At 40.1% G+C, this 19853-nt stretch overlaps 1 protein-coding gene across 1 annotated transcript; it reads left to right on the top strand.

Annotated features, from left to right (window-relative positions):
• Window positions 1–5174: 5174 nt before the first annotated feature.
• Window positions 5175–16164, top strand: CCDC110 (coiled-coil domain containing 110). The gene is made up of 6 exons (XM_004610406.2): window positions 5175–5184; window positions 5509–5610; window positions 10518–10573; window positions 11498–11563; window positions 12968–13078; window positions 14038–16164. Exons 1-6 carry the CDS (start codon window positions 5175–5177, stop codon window positions 16162–16164), a joined length of 2472 nt encoding a protein of 823 aa, XP_004610463.2.
• The last annotated feature ends 3689 nt before the right edge of the window (window positions 16165–19853 follow it).

The raw sequence follows: 19853 nt of genomic DNA, 5'->3' as shown, positions 1-19853 counted from the left end.
AGTGCATGCCAGGGAGAAATTCCCTTAATTCCTCCCGCTTTCGTATTCAATTATACCACTGACTGATTGCAGCATACAAAATAAATATATAAAACCTTTTTAAAATACTTAATGGAGTACTTATTCAATGAATTCTGGTCAAATCAACATTCCAATGAGAAGGTTCAGTCATATTTTGACAAGTCCTCTAGCATTTTAAGCAGCGTGTGGCTTTGTTAGTTTTTGCATCACATTTACAATTTCTTTTTGAGCCTACAATTTCTATTGATAGGAAGTGCATTTAAATTTACTGAAGACAATTCTATATCTCTTAGATTAAAATAGTTTCTTTTATTTAGAAAGAGTCTCTTTCATTTTAAATGTCTGTCACGGGGCCTAAAAGATAGTCACAGCTGGTAAGGCACCTACTTGCCTTGCATGCAACCAACCTGAATTCAATTCCTGCACTACCTCTGTTTCCCCAAACCCCACCAGGAGTAATCCCTGAGTGCAAAGCCAGGAGTAAGCCCTGAGTACAGATGGGTGGGGTGTGGCCCCAAAACCTAGATAAATAAATAAATCCCTGTCAGGTTACTAGTCAAATTCCAAGTTTAGGCCCCATTGAAGTTGTTTCTTTGGGCTCAAAGGTCCATCACCCCACTCCATTATGATGTCTCCAAGAGGGGACAGTTTAAGAACTTCAGGAGAAAGGGTGTAGCTGCTGGTATCAATTCTACTTCCTCCTGAAAACATGGTTTTACTCTCCGTGTGTTTCATGGCATAGCTGGGATCTGACAACAGCTCACCTCCAGCACTGCCTCTGAGAGGCTCCACCCAGCTTCCCTGGTAGAGGGAAACTTTACGTCTCAGACCTGCACCAGAGCTGGCCACTGGCTCTGCTTCATCATCTTGCCTCACGGTGGTGGCCCCCTGGCAATAGCACTGTTTGTATTCTCCTTATTTTCCCATGTTCCCCACAGGAGACAGAGGGGACCTTATGTACCCAACCGATTCTGTCCAATACAGTACATGCTGGGGCAGCAGAGGGGGTGGGGACTGTCTCTGCACTGTTGCCATCTCCTCACTGCATCCCCTGGGAACTACTCCCCGGCTTCCATCTGGAACAAGTGTTCTTCCTTCTTCCTTTGTCCCAAGAGGAAAATTGAAAAAAAAATGGTACTGCTCTCAAATTCTCACAAATTTAACTCTTTCTGGTCCTAGGACTGTACTGCAGAATGTCTTTCTAGGGCCTCAGCAATTGCAACAGCACCCATTGCCTCGGAACATAAAGAGAGAAGCCCTGAGACCAAAGAAACGATGAATGTAGCCAAAAGACGTTATTGTCTCTGTCAGATGTTAATTTAAAATATTTTGCCTGGGCTGGCCATAGGCTTAAAAGCTCAGAAGTTAGAAAACAAAAAATGGACACAGATGTTTTTTTTTTTAAAAAAAGGAGCATTTTAATATGCAAAGCAGCAATAAAAAATAAATAAATAAAACCAACAACCCAGTTCTCCCTCTTGAGCTCTTAAAAGGGTCGAAAAATTGATGTTCCAGACAGTTCTGGACTCAAGGGCCAAGGAGGAGTTCCTGTAAGGAGAGGAGTGGAAGTGGTCTGAGATGCTTATTCCGCAGGCACGTCCCTTCTCCCACACTCACACATACCACACACCAAGCAGAAGGCTGCTAGGCATTGTCCGGAGATAGGACAGATCTCTGAGCTACAGTCAGAGAGCACACAACTGAGTGCATGTTTGCCATTCTAAAAGGAAGTTAACAAAATGAGAGAGGAACTGGGGGGGTTGCCTGCCATACTGTCATAGAAGTAAGCTTGGATGGTGGAGGAGGAAGTTGGTGTCTGGTGGGAGGAAAACTGGGGACATTGGTGCTGGAAATGTGCCCTGGTGGAGGGATGGGTGTTGGAACATTGTGAGATTGAAACCCAATCATAAATAGCATTGTAATGCTCTATCACATGATGATTCCATAAAAAATATATTGAAAAAATAAAGAGGTGAAATTGTGTAAAAATAAAATATTTACGCGGAAAGGGTAGAGCACACACTTAGGAGTTCAATTCCAGGCACTGCATTGCTGGATGGAGCCCTGATGGTCCCCAGTGCTACCCTGAAACTTTTCACTCCCCCACAACCAGACCAGTATTGCTGGGCATTGCTCCCAGAGCACTGCTTGAGGGACCCCGACCAAAAAGGAATTGGGTTTTATAAACTATGAACTCAATAAGTATTAATTCACTGTTTTGTCCAAGTAACCACATGCTAGAGAGTTCTTCACTCTGCAATAGGGTGGCTGACTGAATAAAATCCAGTCTCAGATACTGTTGCATGTTTTTGCACCTGTGTAAGCAGAGTTATGCTCAGTAGTAATGTCACACACTATTTACTCATCTCTACAGGAGATGATCTACAGTCTTCAACAACAGTCCATGGAACAGAACCAGTCCACAGCTGTGAGAAGGTTGAAAACAATGGTTTCACTGCCTTGGTTCTAACTGCCAGTCCATGGACTAGTACCAGGACAGGTGCTGGCTGGCTGGTGTAAAATGGTTGAAGACTGATGGTCTAACATTTACCCACATGGGAACATTCTATAGTAAACTGAACTTTGGAATAAACAACTTTGGCTGCAAAAAAATTTTTAATTTAAAAGTTATTCCCTTGAACTGGATTAGAATTCTAGGAGCCTGCTACTTTTCACCATTAACCTTTATCATCATGTCATCCTGGTTTAAGGTTCTTTGTTTATGCAGAATTCATCTGAATTGGTTTTGCTTTGCTTTGCTTAGGAGCCATGCAGGTTGATGCTCAGTGGATACCCACATTTCAGTAGTCAGGGCGCCATGCAGTGCTTGCATCATACCCAGGCTTCCTGCCATCTGAAATTCAAGCCGAAAAAATAACAGAAGCAAAATATAAGAAATGTTTAAAGGTGGCGGGGGGAGGCCGGGGGGAGCGTGTTGAACTCAGTGAGGTACTGAATTCAATCTCTAGGTCTGAAAAAATTCGGGCCTGGAAGATAGTAGAGGAAGGGAGGCAATTACCTGCACGTGGAAGACCCCTGTCAATCACTGGCACTATGTATAGTCCCCCAAGCACCGCCCAGGTCACTCCTGAGCACAGTCAGAAGAGTCCCCTAAGCACCATTGACTGTATACAGCCCTAAAGCAAAATCAAAGAAATTTTTTAAATTGAGAGTAAGGGAATTCAGATAATTTAACTAAGTAAATGAGCCTTCTTCACTCCAGCCTCTATTCTTTTGAGCACCTACCAGGGAAGAGTTGTCGCATACTAGACATAAAAAAATGGATTATTTAAAATTGTGTCTAGAATTGCAAACTGGTATTTTATAGCAAATTAACCTGATTAATTTTTTAAGCACCTATAAGAAGTCACTTTGTCCAAACAGAGACTTCAGTGTGCTGAGAGCTTCTTCGACTGCAGGGGGCCTGGGTTGAATCCCTGGCCCCAAGGAGTCCTGGGAGCACCCCACGAGCAGCACCCAAGCACTGGTTGTGTCCCAGGGGGAGGAAAAAAAGCTATTTTAGCATAACTAATTTGACATTTATCAGTTGGATATCATTCATTCCAGAACATAAAGTCAGATGCTAACATGAACTTCACAATCTCTCCCAAACTTTGTATAATTAGATAATGTCCAACAGTAAGTTGTGTTTCCTCTAGGAATAAGGTATATTGGCACATCTTGATTTACAAACGCCCAAGCACAATTCCATTATCCATTATTCAAAAAATAACACAATAGGGGCTAGAGATAGAAAAAATAAGGTGCTCACCTTGCGTGCAGCTTACTGGAATTTGGTCCCTGGCACTGCATGTGGTTCCCCAAGCACCATCAGGAGTGATCCCTGAGCACAGAACCAGAAGTAAAGCCTGAGCACTATCAAGAGTGGCTCTATATAAAATAAAGATAGCGACTCTACGTAGATTGGCTGGGATGATACTATGGTAACAGGCCCTGAAGTTGATCTCAGATTTACACCCAGCTCATCAAGCTGACTTCATTCTGTTCAGCTTTCACTGATTACACCACAACTGATATACTCTTCCAAATAATGCAAGTTATCGAGACCAGCGTTCTTTCACTGCTGGCCCACAGACAGGTACCCATCCACAAGGCATCTCTCTATAGTTTACTTTTGTTGTGTGCCTTGTTAGTGGGTTTGCCTTGACTATCTACATTCCACCTATGAAAAGCAAACCTAAACAGTACTTTCTCACAACTCCCCTCACACCACTAAGTCCTCTTAAAAGAGTTTTCCTAGGAGTAGAGCCAGTGGCTGACCTTAGTGAGTTGTGGACTCGATTCCTGTGGACAAAACCTGATTGACATTAACACCAAAGGCAGCTACAGGAAGGCTGGTATGGCTGACTGCCTTTGCGTTTACCTCAGCCTTTGAGCAAAAGGGCTGACTCTCCACCAAAGCTTTTTGTCAGCTGGCCCCTTTCTGCACACAGCAACAGTCTTAGGACATCTGCCCAAATTTGTTCTATCCTAGGAGCCACATTCACCAAATATATTTTATTAAATGCAGATATCAGCTCTGATATGTTGTGATCTTTAAGAAAAAAGATTTTACAAAGCTAATAAAAAAAAGAAAAATAGGAGTATTTAGTCTGTTTATAAGTTGCTTAGATAGATTCGACTTGCTTTTGTGTAATGCTCTTGAGTTTGCTCAGATTCTTGAATCTACAGATGTTTGAAGATTTCGAAATGCTATGGCTCGTGGTTTTTTGTTTCTTCGGAAACTCGCATACAGATTTTAATTCCATCCTGCAGCAACAAACCTCGCAAAACCAAAGAAGAAAACAAGGCGCGTGAGGTTTATTATTGCATATCAAGGATCACCTCGCGGCCGCAATCCAACGTGCTTTGAAGACAAACGGTCTTGGCGTCCAAGCTCCAAACGCTGAAACCATTCTGACGGGTCTGGAACGTCCAGCGGAGATTGCAATAAGCCGGACGAGCGTCGGGGACCCAGGGACCCCACAATCTAGCGCGCACGTGGCCCTTCAAGACTCCCTAGTCTGGCGCTGGCCACCGCGGCTCGAGGCGTCCTTGCCACCCGGTTGCCAGGCAACAGAGGGCCGCGGCGGCGGCGACAGGGCGGAATGCGAGGGGCCAGGCGGTTGGGCCGAGAGCTTTGAGAAGCAGAAATGAGTCCGGGTAAGAGTCGGCCGGGGGCTGCGCCTTAGGGGGGCCGTGGGAAGCAGATGGATTATGGAAAGCGCCTCCTCGGACCCCGGGCCCTGCAACCCCAAGGCCCCTGGACCCACTTTGACCAATCGCGTCCCCCTGCTCAGCTCGGGGAGCAAAGCAGCGCTGTCGTGCCCGGGGCGCCCGCAGCCTGGGGGCCGCCGCGCCCCGCTGCCCAGCCGTGGCCCCAGCGCGCCCCCCAGTGGCCGCTGCGGGACCGGCCGGCCCGAATCCCCGCGCCTCGCCTCCCACCGCCTCCCTACAAAGCCAACGCCGCGTGTGGTTCAGTTGCAGAGAAGCAGCGGGAGCAAGAGGACGACGTTGAGAGCGTCCTGCTGTCAGCGTCTAAGATCCTCAACTCCTCGGAGGGGCTGGAGAGCGGTGGCGGAGAGCCAGGTAAGCCGTCCCCCAGGGGGGAGGTAAGTCTAGACTGCAGGCAAATTGAGAGGTGACTGTTCTGTCCCCTCTTTCTGCGCTCCTGTCCAAACATTCCCCAGGTACTCACCTACAGAATGGTAAGATGATTCGTTTACATTGCCAGTACAACCAATCTTAAGGGGAAATATATATATAATACATATATATTACAGATATATATATAAAAGCACACAAGGCTCAACCTTTAGCATCTTAGTGATCTCTTATAGAAGGTTTTAATGACCCCTGTTGAAACAGAACAATTTCACACTCCTCTACGGATACTCTTTTGTAGCATTTTCGGCGGTTTTTCATAACACACCATACAAAAGATGTTATTTCAGTTCTGTTTGGGGACAGGGATTAGGCTTCGAGATGGAGACATCTGAAATATGGTGGTGGGAAGGTGTAATGGTGGTGGGATTGGTGTTTGAATATTAAATGTAATCAAATATTGTGAACTATTTTATAAAGTAAGAATAATTTTAAAAATAAATAGTAGCCAATAACCAAAGCTGTATAATATTTCTTGGCTTTGAGAGAGCACGCCATTAGCCTAACTTACCCTTGACTTATTGGATGAGAATGTGGCTTTGAAGCATCAGGACCTCCCGTCTATGGTTCTTCCCAGTCCCCTTCCACCCAAGCCTGCTCAGTCTTTGGTTAATCATAGGTTTGAAGGCCTTCTGTGGTCAAGTACCTTTCTAGGAGCTGAGGACCCAACAGTCAAATAAGCAAATTATGTGAATTGACCTTCCTGTGCAAGGAACACATAAAGCATATTGGGAGTGGAATTAACGTAAATCTATGGAGAAAGGTGGGCGGAGAAGGGGACAGAGGAACATGTGAAGGATGAGAGATGGGTGGGGGCCAGCTGTCTTATATAAAAGAGATGACGTGCCACTGAGTTGGTCATATCCGGGGACCCCATGGGTGTGGAAGTCATCAAGGCAGATTTCTAGGGAGAGAGCTCTGCTCCAAAGTAGGAAGCTGGCTGGCAGGTCTGAATAACACACACCTAGTGTATCTGGAGCAGAAGGTGGTATGGAGTGAGAGGAAAGGGTTCAGAAAGGAAATTGGGGAGGAGACTTTAGTTCATGTAAGGATTGAGGGTTTTACTGTCCCAATTTACTTTGAGCAAACTGGGATGGCTGCAGCATTTGTTTTTGCTAACAATGATTTGAAAGCCTGTTTCTAAACTTTAGGGCTCTGATGCTACCATATCACACCCACCCCCAAAGTCTAATATCCCCGCCATCACTGTCCATCTCCCTCTGCTCCACCACTTCAAAGCCTCCTTTCTACGGTCAGTCTTCAGGGTTTGTTTTTCACTGGATGTTGACATTATCTTGCTTTGTTTCTTTATAGCCCACCTACAAATGAAATCATCTGGCACTTGTTTTGTTCCTTATTTTATTTAACATTGTCCTTAACATGACATTCCTAAATTTCATCCATGTTGTAAGAAAAGGCAAGATTTCTTCTTTTCTTGTGGCTCATTAGTTTTCCATTGTGAATACATAACACAACTTCATCTGTGTATCTTCTTTGGGGCACTTGAATTGGTTCCAGAGAAGACTGGAAACTTGGTTATTTACCCCCTCTACATCAATAAAAATGGTCAAAGTTGCTGGATTATCATACTGATATACCATTCCCACCACAATGATTAAGTATTTCTTGAGCATTTAATATGTGCCCCGCATTATGCTGAGCACTGAGTCCATAAACAAGGTTCAGGGCTCTCAAACTGCTCTTCCTTCCCGGCTAGTAGGTGTCAAAGCTAAAATTCCAGACTCGGCAACCTTTCTCCATAATACCCGGCAAAATGGTGCCCCTCGCTGAGCTCTGTAAAATGCTATTCTAGAAACGGACACGATTGTCATGGCAAAACTCTGTATTTGACCCTGAGTATTGTCAATTGTTGACTAAGGAGTTTCCTAAGCCCTTTGTAAATCATGACAACATTGCATGTTTAAAACTCACATGTTAGTTATAGAAATGCATGTGCACACATTGGCTATGTCCATCTTTTGCCCAGGCTTCTGCCTTCAGCATAGACGCTCTGTGTTTTGTGCATTATTACCTATCAAAAGTCAAGCTACTGATGTCTTGTTTTTCACTTGACTCTAAAATAAGAAAAAGCCGGAGAACTTAAGTGTAATATGAGTAATATTTAGATAGATTTCAATTATCTCTCCTCCCCTGGGCTCCATTACCTAGTTTTTTTGGAAAACACAATAATCCTGAAACTGTATTTTAAGAGGAGTAGGACAATGGCACTCCAAAAGACATTAAGGGAAATTATCTACGCTTAGTAGAAGAAAATAGGAACTCTGAGCAGAGATAATCAAGTTAAATATAAGCATTAGGCAACATAACTACAATAAAAGTGTAGTCACCAACAAAAGGAGAGAAAGTTGGGGTGCGGGAATAAATGTAAAAGCAATTTATAAATCCATTATATGAGACTAGGACATGACCGGGGTTAAGGTACTTGCATTGCATGCTCCCCAGCACTCCATGGGACCCCCTGAGCACTACTAGAAGTGATGCCTGAGCAAAGAGCCAGAAGCCAGCCCTGAGCACTGCCAGATGTGGCTCAATCCCCCCAAATAAATAAAAATTAAACCTGTTTATAAATATTTCATTTACCATGACCTGGGCTGTATCTTTTTATTTGAGGGGGGAGTTCCTTATTTCTTACATGGCTTTAATAGATGGAATTCTGGATTTGACCTTGGACTAGCCGGTGCTCCCTAGGAAACAAAGGAAATCTGCCCAGAAGAGGGAAGCTGTGGCTGCTAGTGCAGGAAGGAGATGTTGTTTGCAATATAAGTCCACTAAGAATAAAGTTGAAGCCTGAAAATATTTATCAACCTAACATCCTAGCTTTATATAAATAGCTTTATAGGAATCAAGGACCCAGGTCTAAAAGGAGGCATCACGGAACTTTGCCTTGGGAAAATAGTATGAGTAAATATCATGACAAGTGGGGAGATGTGGGAGAAAGAACAATGGTATTTTCTCCTAATTTATTATTCTTGACAGGAGCAGATCAACAGAAATGTGATTAAGTATAAAAATCCCAATCTCCTAATTCATTCCATTACTTTCATTAACTGATATCCTCTTTTTAAAATAAATTTTATTGGATCGCCATGAGATAGTTACAGACTTTCATGGTTATGGTTCAGTCATACAATGATTGAGCACCCATCCCTCCACCACTGCACATTTTCCACCACCAATGTTCCCAAGTGTCCCGCCTCCCCTACACTATCCCACCCTCTGCCTCTGTAACAGGTACATTCCTTCTTACCACTGGCTGATATCTTAAGTATGAAATAATCACTCATGCAGTGACAAAAATCTCTGGCACTAGCACTCGGGGGTTAGAGCAGAGGTCTTATGAAAATAAAAATATGCATGAGTCTGTTTTTAGCAAAGTTTATAGATTTAGCAAAGTAAATATAAATTCAATGCTATTGTTTTGAAAGTTGTATATATAATGACCCCACAAGACTGAAATCATTTTGGATTTTCTCCCCACTTCACAGAGAGAGCTGACTAAAGGGTAGGTCCCTAAATGTGACAGCTGTTAGTTCTTGGTGGTGGCTGCTCAGTGTGAGACTGAGGTTTTTGCTTTCCATCTATTTTATTGGAGTGAGACATGGTTCTTTAAAAGTTAAGTCAGGTCTGAAGTGTCTTGTGCATGTATCTACTTGACTTCCCTTTATGTCTCCGATATGAACATTGGGGACTGCTATTTTCGTTCTCAACGAGTTACAAATGGCATCCTTCTCTGCCCTCGGATGAAGGTGGAATTCGTCAACTGGGCCAGTGGCACAGGCCCTGAAGCAGATATGCTCCTCAGTGATGAGGGCTCTGTGGTCCAGACTGCTCTTTGCAAACAGTTCCGGCTACCTCTGGCAAACTCTTCAAATGCAGATGTGCTGCCTTTTTTCATAATCTTGTTATGGAAAAAAATAAAAGGGTACATTCTGTCGTAACTTTCATTTCACTCAGTATATGTAACATTCAAAAATTTTTTAATAATTAGCAATTAGCCTAATGGCTGGATAAAATGTGGAAGTGTGCCAGGAAGTCTGTAACTTTTATATAGTTTCTCCTCTGCTATAATCTATCTTCTCGGAAGGAACATATGGGTCTTTATAGTGCTTTGCTTTGGAGCATGACAACAGTCAGTCTTTAATTCAAATTTTTCTGATAGTGAACAAAAGCCACTGTCACTGTCATCCCATTGCTCATTGATTTGTTCGAGCAGGCACCAGTAATGTCTCCATTGTGAGACTTGTTGTTAGTTTTTGGCATATCAAATATGCCATGGGGAGCTTGCCAGACTCTGCCGTGCAGGCGAGATACTCTTGGTAGCTTGCTGGGCTCTCCAAAAGTGACAGAGGAATCGAACCTGGGTTGGCCGTGTGCAAGGCAAACGCCCTACCTGGTGTGCTATCACTCCAGCCCATGAACAAAAGTAGTATATAATTATCTCATAGAAACAAAAACTACATGGTACTTTGCCAAGGGTCTCTTATAAAGTGAGGATTACTTGGTTTTTGTTTGTCTTTAAAAAAATGTAGATAGTTTATATCCCAAAAACAATTGCTATTTCAAGAGTTCAAAGTTAAATATTCCAACTTAATGATCTATTATGAAAGCAAAACCACTATTGTAACCTTAAGTAGGTATTTTGAATCAAGCAAAAATTGCAAAACTTCTGTGACTAGTATTGAGTTCTTTGTGGGAATAACACACTCTCTTATCCCTTTGTCTTAATACACCCCAAAGTTAGAATACTTTATACATATGTGTGTACATATGTAACTTAAGAATTAAATCCATTTCTCAATTTTGGATTTTAGACTACAGATGCATACCTGAATCTGAAAGTAAAGTCCAGCCACAATCAGCATTAAAAGTGAGTATACTGGGCTAAGAGCGTGTATGTGGGCATGTATTTGCCCTGTATGTGGCCAACCTTACTTCAATCCCCCAAATCCATATATAGTCCCCTGAGCACAGGCGGGAGGACCCCCTGAGCAGAGACAGGAGTAATCCCTGAGCACAGGCAGGTGTATCCCAACCCCTTACCCCCATATACAAACACACAGACAAATTGAGAACATACTATTTTTTATTTTTATTGAATCACAGTGAGATACACAAAATTATTCATGATTGGGTTTCAGTCATACAATGTTCCATCATCCATCTTTTCAGCAGTGTACATTTCCCACCACCAATGTCCCCAGTTTCCTTCCAGCACCCCCGTCTGCCTCTGTAGAAGACACTTTGCTTCTTTCTCTCTCTTGAACATACTATTTCATGACTCCTAAACACATGCATAAAGGCTAATCTTTTCTGCAAATGAAATGCTTCCTCGGTTGACCCAATATCAATTCCCAGCATTTCATATGGTCCCCTGAGCACTGCCAGAGGTAATTCCTGTGTGCCTGAGCCAGGAGGAATCCCTATGCATCACAGAGTGTGACCCAAAAGGCAAAAAAGAGAAAAAAAAAGAAAGGAAAGGAAAGAAAGAAAGGAAGGAAGGAAGGAAGGAAGGAAGGAAGGAAGGAAGGAAGGAAGGAAGGAAGGAAGGAAGGAAGGAAGGAAGGAAGGAAGGAAGGAAAAGAAATGCTTCCTAAAGGAAATGCATTCGAAATGTGTATGGGTTTTCTACAGAAATTCTCATGAAAATGAATGGGTCAGCAATAATAACCATTCAACTCTCTTTCTGGCTAATAAGGAATCACACCTGGAATATTTAAAGAAATAACAATTCAAGTACATGTTGACCTTCCTAAAAATATTCCATTTCATAGCTTGCTTAACTTTATTATAGGTTCTCCAGCATCAGCTAGAATCATTTCAAGCTCTCCGAATACAGACTTTGCAGAACGTTAGCTTGGTATGTTGCTTATAATCTATATGTAAAAAATAACCAAACTTAAAGTCTGATTCCACATTTCTTAGGTGATGATCACCAAATGCTTAATGGATACAACGTGTAAGAAAAATAGAAGCCATGTTTATTCTAGCCTCAAAATTTGTTTGGAGAAAACTAAATCCTATTCATATTTTGCTGAGCAAAAATGATTACTTGCTGATTTTATTTTAAATAAATGTTGAAAGTAGGGACATGCTTCAGGAGGACACAAATAAGGACAATCATTAGAAATGACACAAAATACAACTCAAACCTGGGGGGTGGAGTATACTTTATTAATGTTCTGAGGTCATGGAACACTTGGAACAGTCCTTTTGGGATGGCTTAGTTCTGCGATCAAAACCAATCACAGGACTAGAGTGATTATCTAGAGTCTGCACCCCCATGGAATAGATTATCAGACTAGGTGGCAAAAGTTGCAGCTGCAGGCCTTTATCCTTCCAGAATACAGTGAGAAGAGAGAGCACACCTTTTTCTGTTACCACTTTGTACTGAGGTTCTGATTCAAGTGCACCAGATTGGATCACATGCATTGCTTAGCCACTGTCCAGGGGAAGGTACTGCTCTATCTGTTGAGCTCATAGCATGCTCCCTGGAGCTAGTGGGGACGAGGCAGACTGTATCCCGGGGAAACAAGTGTGAACAGAAGGGTGAGGGATGGATATTAGGTTACACAGCACAACACATTCACTAAAGACCCAAAGTAAACTTCATCCCAATATTCTGATACTAAAAACAGTCATAGGTAAGTGGAAAGAGGAAATAAACTCCTCCACATGGTGACAGAATATACTTCATTCTGATGACAAAGATCAAAGATCTCTGATTTATCCAACAGTAAAACAGGATACCTAAAATTATTTGAATATAGTTCACAAAATCTCATTTTACTATATTTTTCTGATTTTATAATATACTAAGGTGCACTTTTCTGGAATTCCTTTAATGGCATAAATTACAACAGATTTAATTGACTTTACATTCATGTGGGCTGGAGCAATAGCACAACAGGTAGGGTGTTTGCCTTGCACACGGCCGACACGGGTTCAATTCCTCCATCCCTCTCGGAGAACCCGGCAAGCTACCAAGAGTATCCCGCCTGCACGGAAGAGTCTGGCAAGCTACCTGTGGTGTATTTGATATGCCCAAAACAGTAACAAGCCTCACAATGGAGACATTACTGGTGCCTGCTCCAGCAAATCGATGAACAACGGACAACAGTGCTACAGTGCTATATTGATGTGATAGAAATTTTATGTGCTAGAAATTTAGAGGTATCTCTAATTATGATTTCTCTTATACATACTTATACAGTCATGAGCGTACATATAATAATCATTCTAATGTTCATTATTTCTTTTCAAGGTACAGTCTGAAATCAGTGAAATATTGAACAAAAGTATTATGGATGTAGAAAATCCACAATTTAGCTCAGAAAAAAATCTAGAAGTCAACACACACATTGATAAAGCTTTGGTATGTTATTCTTTACAAACTCATTGCTCTATCTAGGCATGTCAAAAATATTACTATAACCTGCTCATCTTCACCCGTTTATATTCACCCCTTTTTCTCAAGACCATAATAGATGAAAAAAAGAAAATTCCTGTCCTAAAAATTCAAAGGTTGTATACTTGCTTCCCTACTTCTCTTATTTTCCTTTGTCTCTAGGGAGAGTGTGTAAGGCACCTTTGACTTAGTCCAGATACCTAAATTATCAAATTAATTTATATAGTTTTTGTAACTTGTCTGTCCACTGATGCCTCTATTTCCAGGATTGATCAAGACCTAAAGTGAATCTCCCTGGACAGGTCCAAATTACAGTGACTGGATAGAACTCCCATTTCTCGGAAAGCCAGAGCTTTTGCTGAAGGCCTTTAGCCTTAGCTGAACACACTGGGAATGCAAGCTAAAGTTTCTAATAGCCTAGAAATGAAAACACTCATTTTCATTCATCTTTTATTTGACCTATCACTTGTCTTCCCTGCCTTTGATGATCTCCTAAATTTCTATTTCTGAAAATAAAAGTTTGACCCACATATATTCCTCTCTTGGGATAAGTAAAATTTCTAAGGACATTGCTAAGTCCAGAGTAACTATGAAATTCTCTGGGAAACACAAATTCTACTTGTTAGGCAAGGTTTGTGTTTTTTCTATATCACTGTATCACTGTAATCCCATTGCTTATTGACTTACTCAAGTGGGCACCAGTAACATCTCCATTGTTAGACCTGTTACTGTTTTTGGCATATCGAATACACTATGGGTAGCTTGCCAGGCTCTGTAGAAATGGATAATATATTAGCTTTGGACTGTAAATATAAATCTAACACAATATACCTGAATTTGTTGGTCAAGTATTTTTACAAATTTAATTATGTATAGTATACGACAAATACTATACATGTTTATTGTGTGCTTTTTATTGTTACTAGCCTATAAAGAATCAAGAAAAGATCCTTTCTATGGATAAAATTCATCATTTTGAAGATTCTAGGGCTCTTCATTCAGTGGAAGAAAAATACAGTAGCAGTAATATTAACAGTGTTGCTCCAGATATAAATATTCCCTCCAAGATTGATTTTAACAACATATTAAGTCTGAGAACTTCAACAGATAACTCAGCTTCTAACACAATTGTGCATCCTTCCAAAAATTCTGATATGTTGAATAACTGCAGTAACCTTTATAGTTTTCCGCCTAATGAACCTCAAACTGTGATGCCTCAAGCTGATACGGTAATTTTAGATCAATCCAAAATCATTGTTCCTTTCCTCAAACATGGATTTGGTGAAAATTTAGATGATATTTGCCATTCAATCAAACAAATGAAGGAAGAGCTTCAAAAATCACATGACAGGGAACTAGCACTTGCAAATGAACTTCAAATTTTAAAAGCTGATAAAAATGTTCAAAGTAACGGTAAATATGGCCCTATTGACAAGGAAAAAATTAACTTTGTTAATGAAGAAAATACAGATAATAACTTAAGTGAAGATATAAGATCAAGGAGAATTTTAGAATTAGAGGAACTAGTACACAAATTACTCCCACTCAGGGAAACAGTGTCAAAATTTCATGTGAATTTTTGTAAGAAATGTAAAAAGTTATCTAAAAATGAAATACAGTGGGGAAAGAAGAATGAGAAGAACAAAGAAATTCCTCTCACCAGCAAGAATATTACAGATTTAAAACTTCATTCCAGAGTTCCAAAACAAACTCTGTCTTTCTTTGAGCCAACAAAATATGAAGTACAAAACAAAGAAATGCAACCATTTGCTTTAGAACGAGAATCAATGTTTGAAAATGAGAAAACATCTAAAGTTAATTCTGTTACTGATCAGTGTGTCGCAAAACTTCAGTACTTACAGAATTACCTAAAAGAATCTATGCAGATACAGAAAAAGGTAACACAACTGGAGAATGAAAATATAAACCTTAAAGCCAAAATAAAACCTCTTGTCTCTACCACACAAGCTTTAATACAGAAAATTGAAACATATGAAAGGCAGCTTAAGGATTTAGTTGAAGAAAAACATACTATTCTATCCAAGTTGGCTAAAACAGAAGATGATAGCAAGGAATGTCTGAAAGAATTGAAAAAAATCATAAGTAAATATAATGTTCTTCAAGAACAAAATAAAATTCTAGAGGAAAAAAATAGCCAACTTTCTTTGGAGAAGGAACAAATGACAGAAACACTAGATTATCTGAAAAATAAGGAACAAAAAACCCAAAGTGACATGGCCATTGTCAATAATGAAAATAATCTACTGCGTATAGAAGTAGAATCAATGAAAAGCAATATTCTATTGATTCAAGATGAAAATGGTGAGCTAGAGAAGAAAACACACCAGCTTCTACAGGAAAAGGATTCTCTTGAAAATGAGCTTAAGGAATATCAGCTAGAGATAATGCAACTAAGAGAAAAAGAAAGATTGGCAAAAACTGATCAAGATGCACTCCTTCAAATAATAGACACAATAAAAAATGAAAAACTTGCTCTTGAAGAAACATTGCATGATTCTACTGTTGCTAGACAAATAATAGAAAGACAAATCGAGACTATTCAGACTTACAATTCGACTGCAAAAGAGAATTTTCTGAAAGAAATTACAAACGCAAAATCAGAAGCAAATTCTTATAAGAATAGTTTGTCCAAAATGGAAAATGAATGTGAAATGTTATCAAAACTGGTCATGGAAATTAAAGCAGATAATCAGATTCTAAAAGAAGAACTAAAAATGCATAATCAAGAAAGTATAAAATTTGAAAATAGCATTAGCAGACTTGAGGAAGACAAAATACTATTAGAAAACTATGCAAGACGTATAGAAAATGAAAGAAATACCTTGGAATTTGAGATGAAGAGTCTTAAAAGAGAGTACTTAAATCTCAGTGAAAAAATGTGTGGTCAGCATAATGATGTCTCAAAAATGGATTATGTTTCAAGAAGAGAAAAAATCCATTTTGACATCTATGATACATATGAAGATACCTCTGATCTTAGGAATAAGCCTTTAGCTCCTGATTTGAAAGGTAATTATATTTTTGGTGGGTAGGTAGAGATGTGTTTAAGATTCTTTTAGCCTTTTGGGCACTACTTAGAGAATGTTAATGTAAAGGAAACTTTTAAAATGAATGTGATGTAGTTTTATAAGATTTATATCTACTTCATTATATATTGTGATGATTTAGGAATTTTGCCATTATAAAAAGTCATAATGTAATTTATACTACTTTCTGCATTGTAAATGCACAAAACAACTTTAGCAGCAAGAAAGGGGTTTGTATTATTGTTTTTATCAAATGCATTTAGTATACTCAAGTATACCTCTACCTTAAAAAATTATTCTTTTTTTTTCCAGGAATTCCAAGTAAATGCCATCAGTTGCTTTCACCCAAGATATGTAAATAAATTTCTAAAATCATGTGTTTCAAAATCCTTTGTCCAAGAACTTTTCTCCCATAAATTACTGTAAATTTATTTTTATAATGCATAAGAAAACGGTTACTATATCTCAAGGCAACCTATTTAATTAATATTCAATTTCATAGCTTAATGTCTTATAAATATTTTGAAAATAATACATTGTACTATTCACTAGTCACAAAGAAATGACACTGAAATACATACACTGGAGGTAAACATATCTTCCCTACCACTGCTCTTCAACTAAATTTCACTTTCCTGAAGTAGTCACATTGTTCTTCATTTCTTTTGAAATTGACAATGATTTTAAATTATATGATTTTCTTGATTTATAGAAGTTAAACTATAGGCAGTTATGTGTATGTTGAGGAAAATAATTTGAACTAATTATTATCTTACCGTTTTTGTTTCCTAAATGTACATTACTATTTTTAGTGTTTCTGATAATTGTTCTTTAGAGCCATAAATTTTGTTTGTTTCATTTTGTTTGGACCATATCTGGCTTCCGCAAAGAACCATGTGGTTGTGGGAATAATTAAACTTGGGTCTCCCACATGCAAGGCAGGTACTCTAGCCTTTGACTTCTTTGCCTAGCACTGCAAATGTATTTTTTTTTTAATTAGAATGTCATTTTATTGGCACTTATTAGAAAATCACATAGTGGGAAGGGTGCTTGCCTGGCATGTAGCCAACCTGAGTTGGATCACTAATGTCCCATATGGTCGGTACCACCAGGAGTGATCCTTGAGTGGCAAGCCAGGAGTAAGCCTTGAACACTGTGGGTGTGGTACACCTCCCCCCAACACACACACACACAAACAACCCCAAATGACTCATTTAAGGTTGGAGAGTTAGTACAGTGGGTAAGGTGTTTGCCTTAAGGTGGCCAACCAAGGTACATCCCCCAGCACCTCATCTAATTCCTTGGACCCTCTCAGGAATAATCCCTGAGTGCAGCCAGGTGTGGTTTAAAGACCACCTACCCTAAGAGTAAAAAGGAGGAAACAAGAGAAATTACATTTATACTATAATAGTTGTTAAACTGAATTCTGTTTACTTTTTAAAAATTTTATGTTTACCATAGAGTTTAACTTTATAGTATTGATTTACAAAATTATCATAGGCCACTACTACCACCAAACAGCCCAGGACCCTCCATCACTGTCCTTATGTCACCTCTTGTTTGACAGAACACATTTTGATTATTAATTTATATAGCATCCATTAACTCTATATGCAGGTGAAAGTTTTATCACACTTCTACCTATACACTCATTGTTGTTATCTCATGTTGCCGAAGTTTCTAATTTTATTATGTTTTAGTCATATTTTTCTTGTGATTAACATATATTTTTTCCAACTGTCTAATGGATAAAATTTAATATAAAATCTGTGTCAGGAAATAAGGGTAGTATTAAAGAGAAAAGGGCCGGGAAAGGTAGTTACAAGTGAGCCTGTTAGGTTGTATTAGGACTTTAGAATTTTTCTTGAAAGCAATTGCAGCCTTTCAGCGGGGGGGGACAGGAATGACTACATTTTGAAAAGACCCCTCTGGCTGCAAAGAGAATAACACACCAGGAGCAAAGTGGGTGTCAGGACACAAATTATCAGTGTCCAGGTGAGACATGATGATTGCTTAAACCGGTATGGTGACACCAAAAATGAGAAGTTAGAAGAAATGTCAAAGATGTTCTGAGCTTTCTGACTAATGGTTTACATGGATGGGGTGCTACATACCATCAGGGAACAGTATCAGATGACAAAGTTTCTGGGAGTTTTATGGGTTTTTTTCCTTTCACTTTTTAAATTAAATCATTGTTAAAGACCATTACAAAGCTGGTCATGATTAGGTTTCAGTCACATAGTGTTCCAATACTCATCCCTCCAGCACTGTACATTTCCCAGCACCAGTGTCCCCAGGTTCCCTCCTGTAAACACTCCTCTCTCTCAGGCTGTGACAACCCTTCTCTGCCTCAGAGCTGTGTAAACTCCTTCGCTCAGGGATTACACATTAAATAATGTTTGCGGGCTCTCCGGGCAGCTCTCTCTTGCCGCCTGCATTCAGTGCTCTTGAACCGCTTCCTCGCCCACGACAGCTGTTGCCTTAGACGGATGAAGAAAGAACAAGGCTAAACTGGATTCTGAGTAGTTGCCCTTTATTCAATCTCTCGCCTCTCCCAGCTCTCCATAACTTTCTCCCCTAACCTTGTGTCTCCCGCAACCTTCTGTTTTCTCTCTCTCTCTCTCTCTCTCTCTCTCTCTCTCTCTCTCTCTCTCTCTCTCTCTCTCTCTCTCTCTCTCTCTCTCTCTCTCTCTCTCTCTCTCTATTTCAGTCTTCCGTCTGACTCCTCCAATCTACTTGTCCCTCTGTCACATCTCTCTCACTCTTCCCCCCTTCTTCCCCGCACCCGCTTTTTCTTCTCACTCCACACCTCCCCAAGAGAAGTGCAATCAAAATGTTTTTCTAGTCTTCCACACCACCTGCAGCCCACAAGGGCAAAAACAGCCCTTAAGACCCAAAAAGAAAAAAAAAAAAAACCCTTAAGCTATATTTCTCCTCTCCTTAGACCTGCAACTCAATTAACATCTTTAATTCTCCTTCCTAATATTTACCTTTCTGTAAGGACACAGTAATAGACACTTTAAGGCTTGTAGGGTGACTCTCCTACAGACATCGCGCTACAGACTCAGATGACACTGCTAAGGATTAATTAATCATTCCTAACCCCAGCAGGGTCCAAATCTAGTTATTACTTTTGGATCATGACAGAATTTGCCCATGACCAGGCTCTTAACTTACAGTTAAGCATCATGGCTCTTTGGCCAGGCCTATTTCGATGCCAGGGTAGCTGGCTCACCACTTGCCCTGGGTCCATCCAGTCCCTCGTTGGGACCCTGCTTTTGGGGATCCAGGAAGTAAGGGCAACTGAGGCTTAAGGCTAGAGAGTAGATGTCCAGGAAGTAATATTATCTGGAGTCAATCAACTTCCAAGCCATAGGCTTATCTTTTTAACTGTCTTCCTGTATTCATACAAAAAGCAACTGCTCTGAAATAACTAACCATGCAAAGGACATTAAGAAGGAGAGAAAGACAATATTTACAAGTCAGAGTCTGATCAGGAGACAAAGGGGTAATTGACAGGTTGGGGGGCAATTTATTTTCTTCTATGTTCTCAGCCACAACATCCACCCCTACTTTCAAAACCTATTTTTTTCTAAAATAAGACAAACAGTTCTCAAATGATTCACTATAGTTTTATATTTTATAAAATATTGTAAAATATCTTAGAAATGTGTATCTAGACACAGGTAGCAATC

Source organism: Sorex araneus, chromosome 1 (assembly GCF_027595985.1).
Source record: "Sorex araneus isolate mSorAra2 chromosome 1, mSorAra2.pri, whole genome shotgun sequence".
Lineage (NCBI taxonomy): Eukaryota > Metazoa > Chordata > Mammalia > Eulipotyphla > Soricidae > Sorex > Sorex araneus.
This window is presented reverse-complemented; position numbering and strand designations above follow the sequence as displayed.

Bases quoted from the DNA above. Each gene is read 5' to 3' on its own strand.
- CCDC110 (XM_004610406.2), top strand. The intron at 5,611-10,517 runs GTAAGCCGTCCC...TTTGGATTTTAG, and splicing joins GAGCGGTGGCGGAGAGCCAG to ACTACAGATGCATACCTGAA. The intron at 11,564-12,967 runs GTATGTTGCTTA...TTTCTTTTCAAG, and splicing joins CTTTGCAGAACGTTAGCTTG to GTACAGTCTGAAATCAGTGA.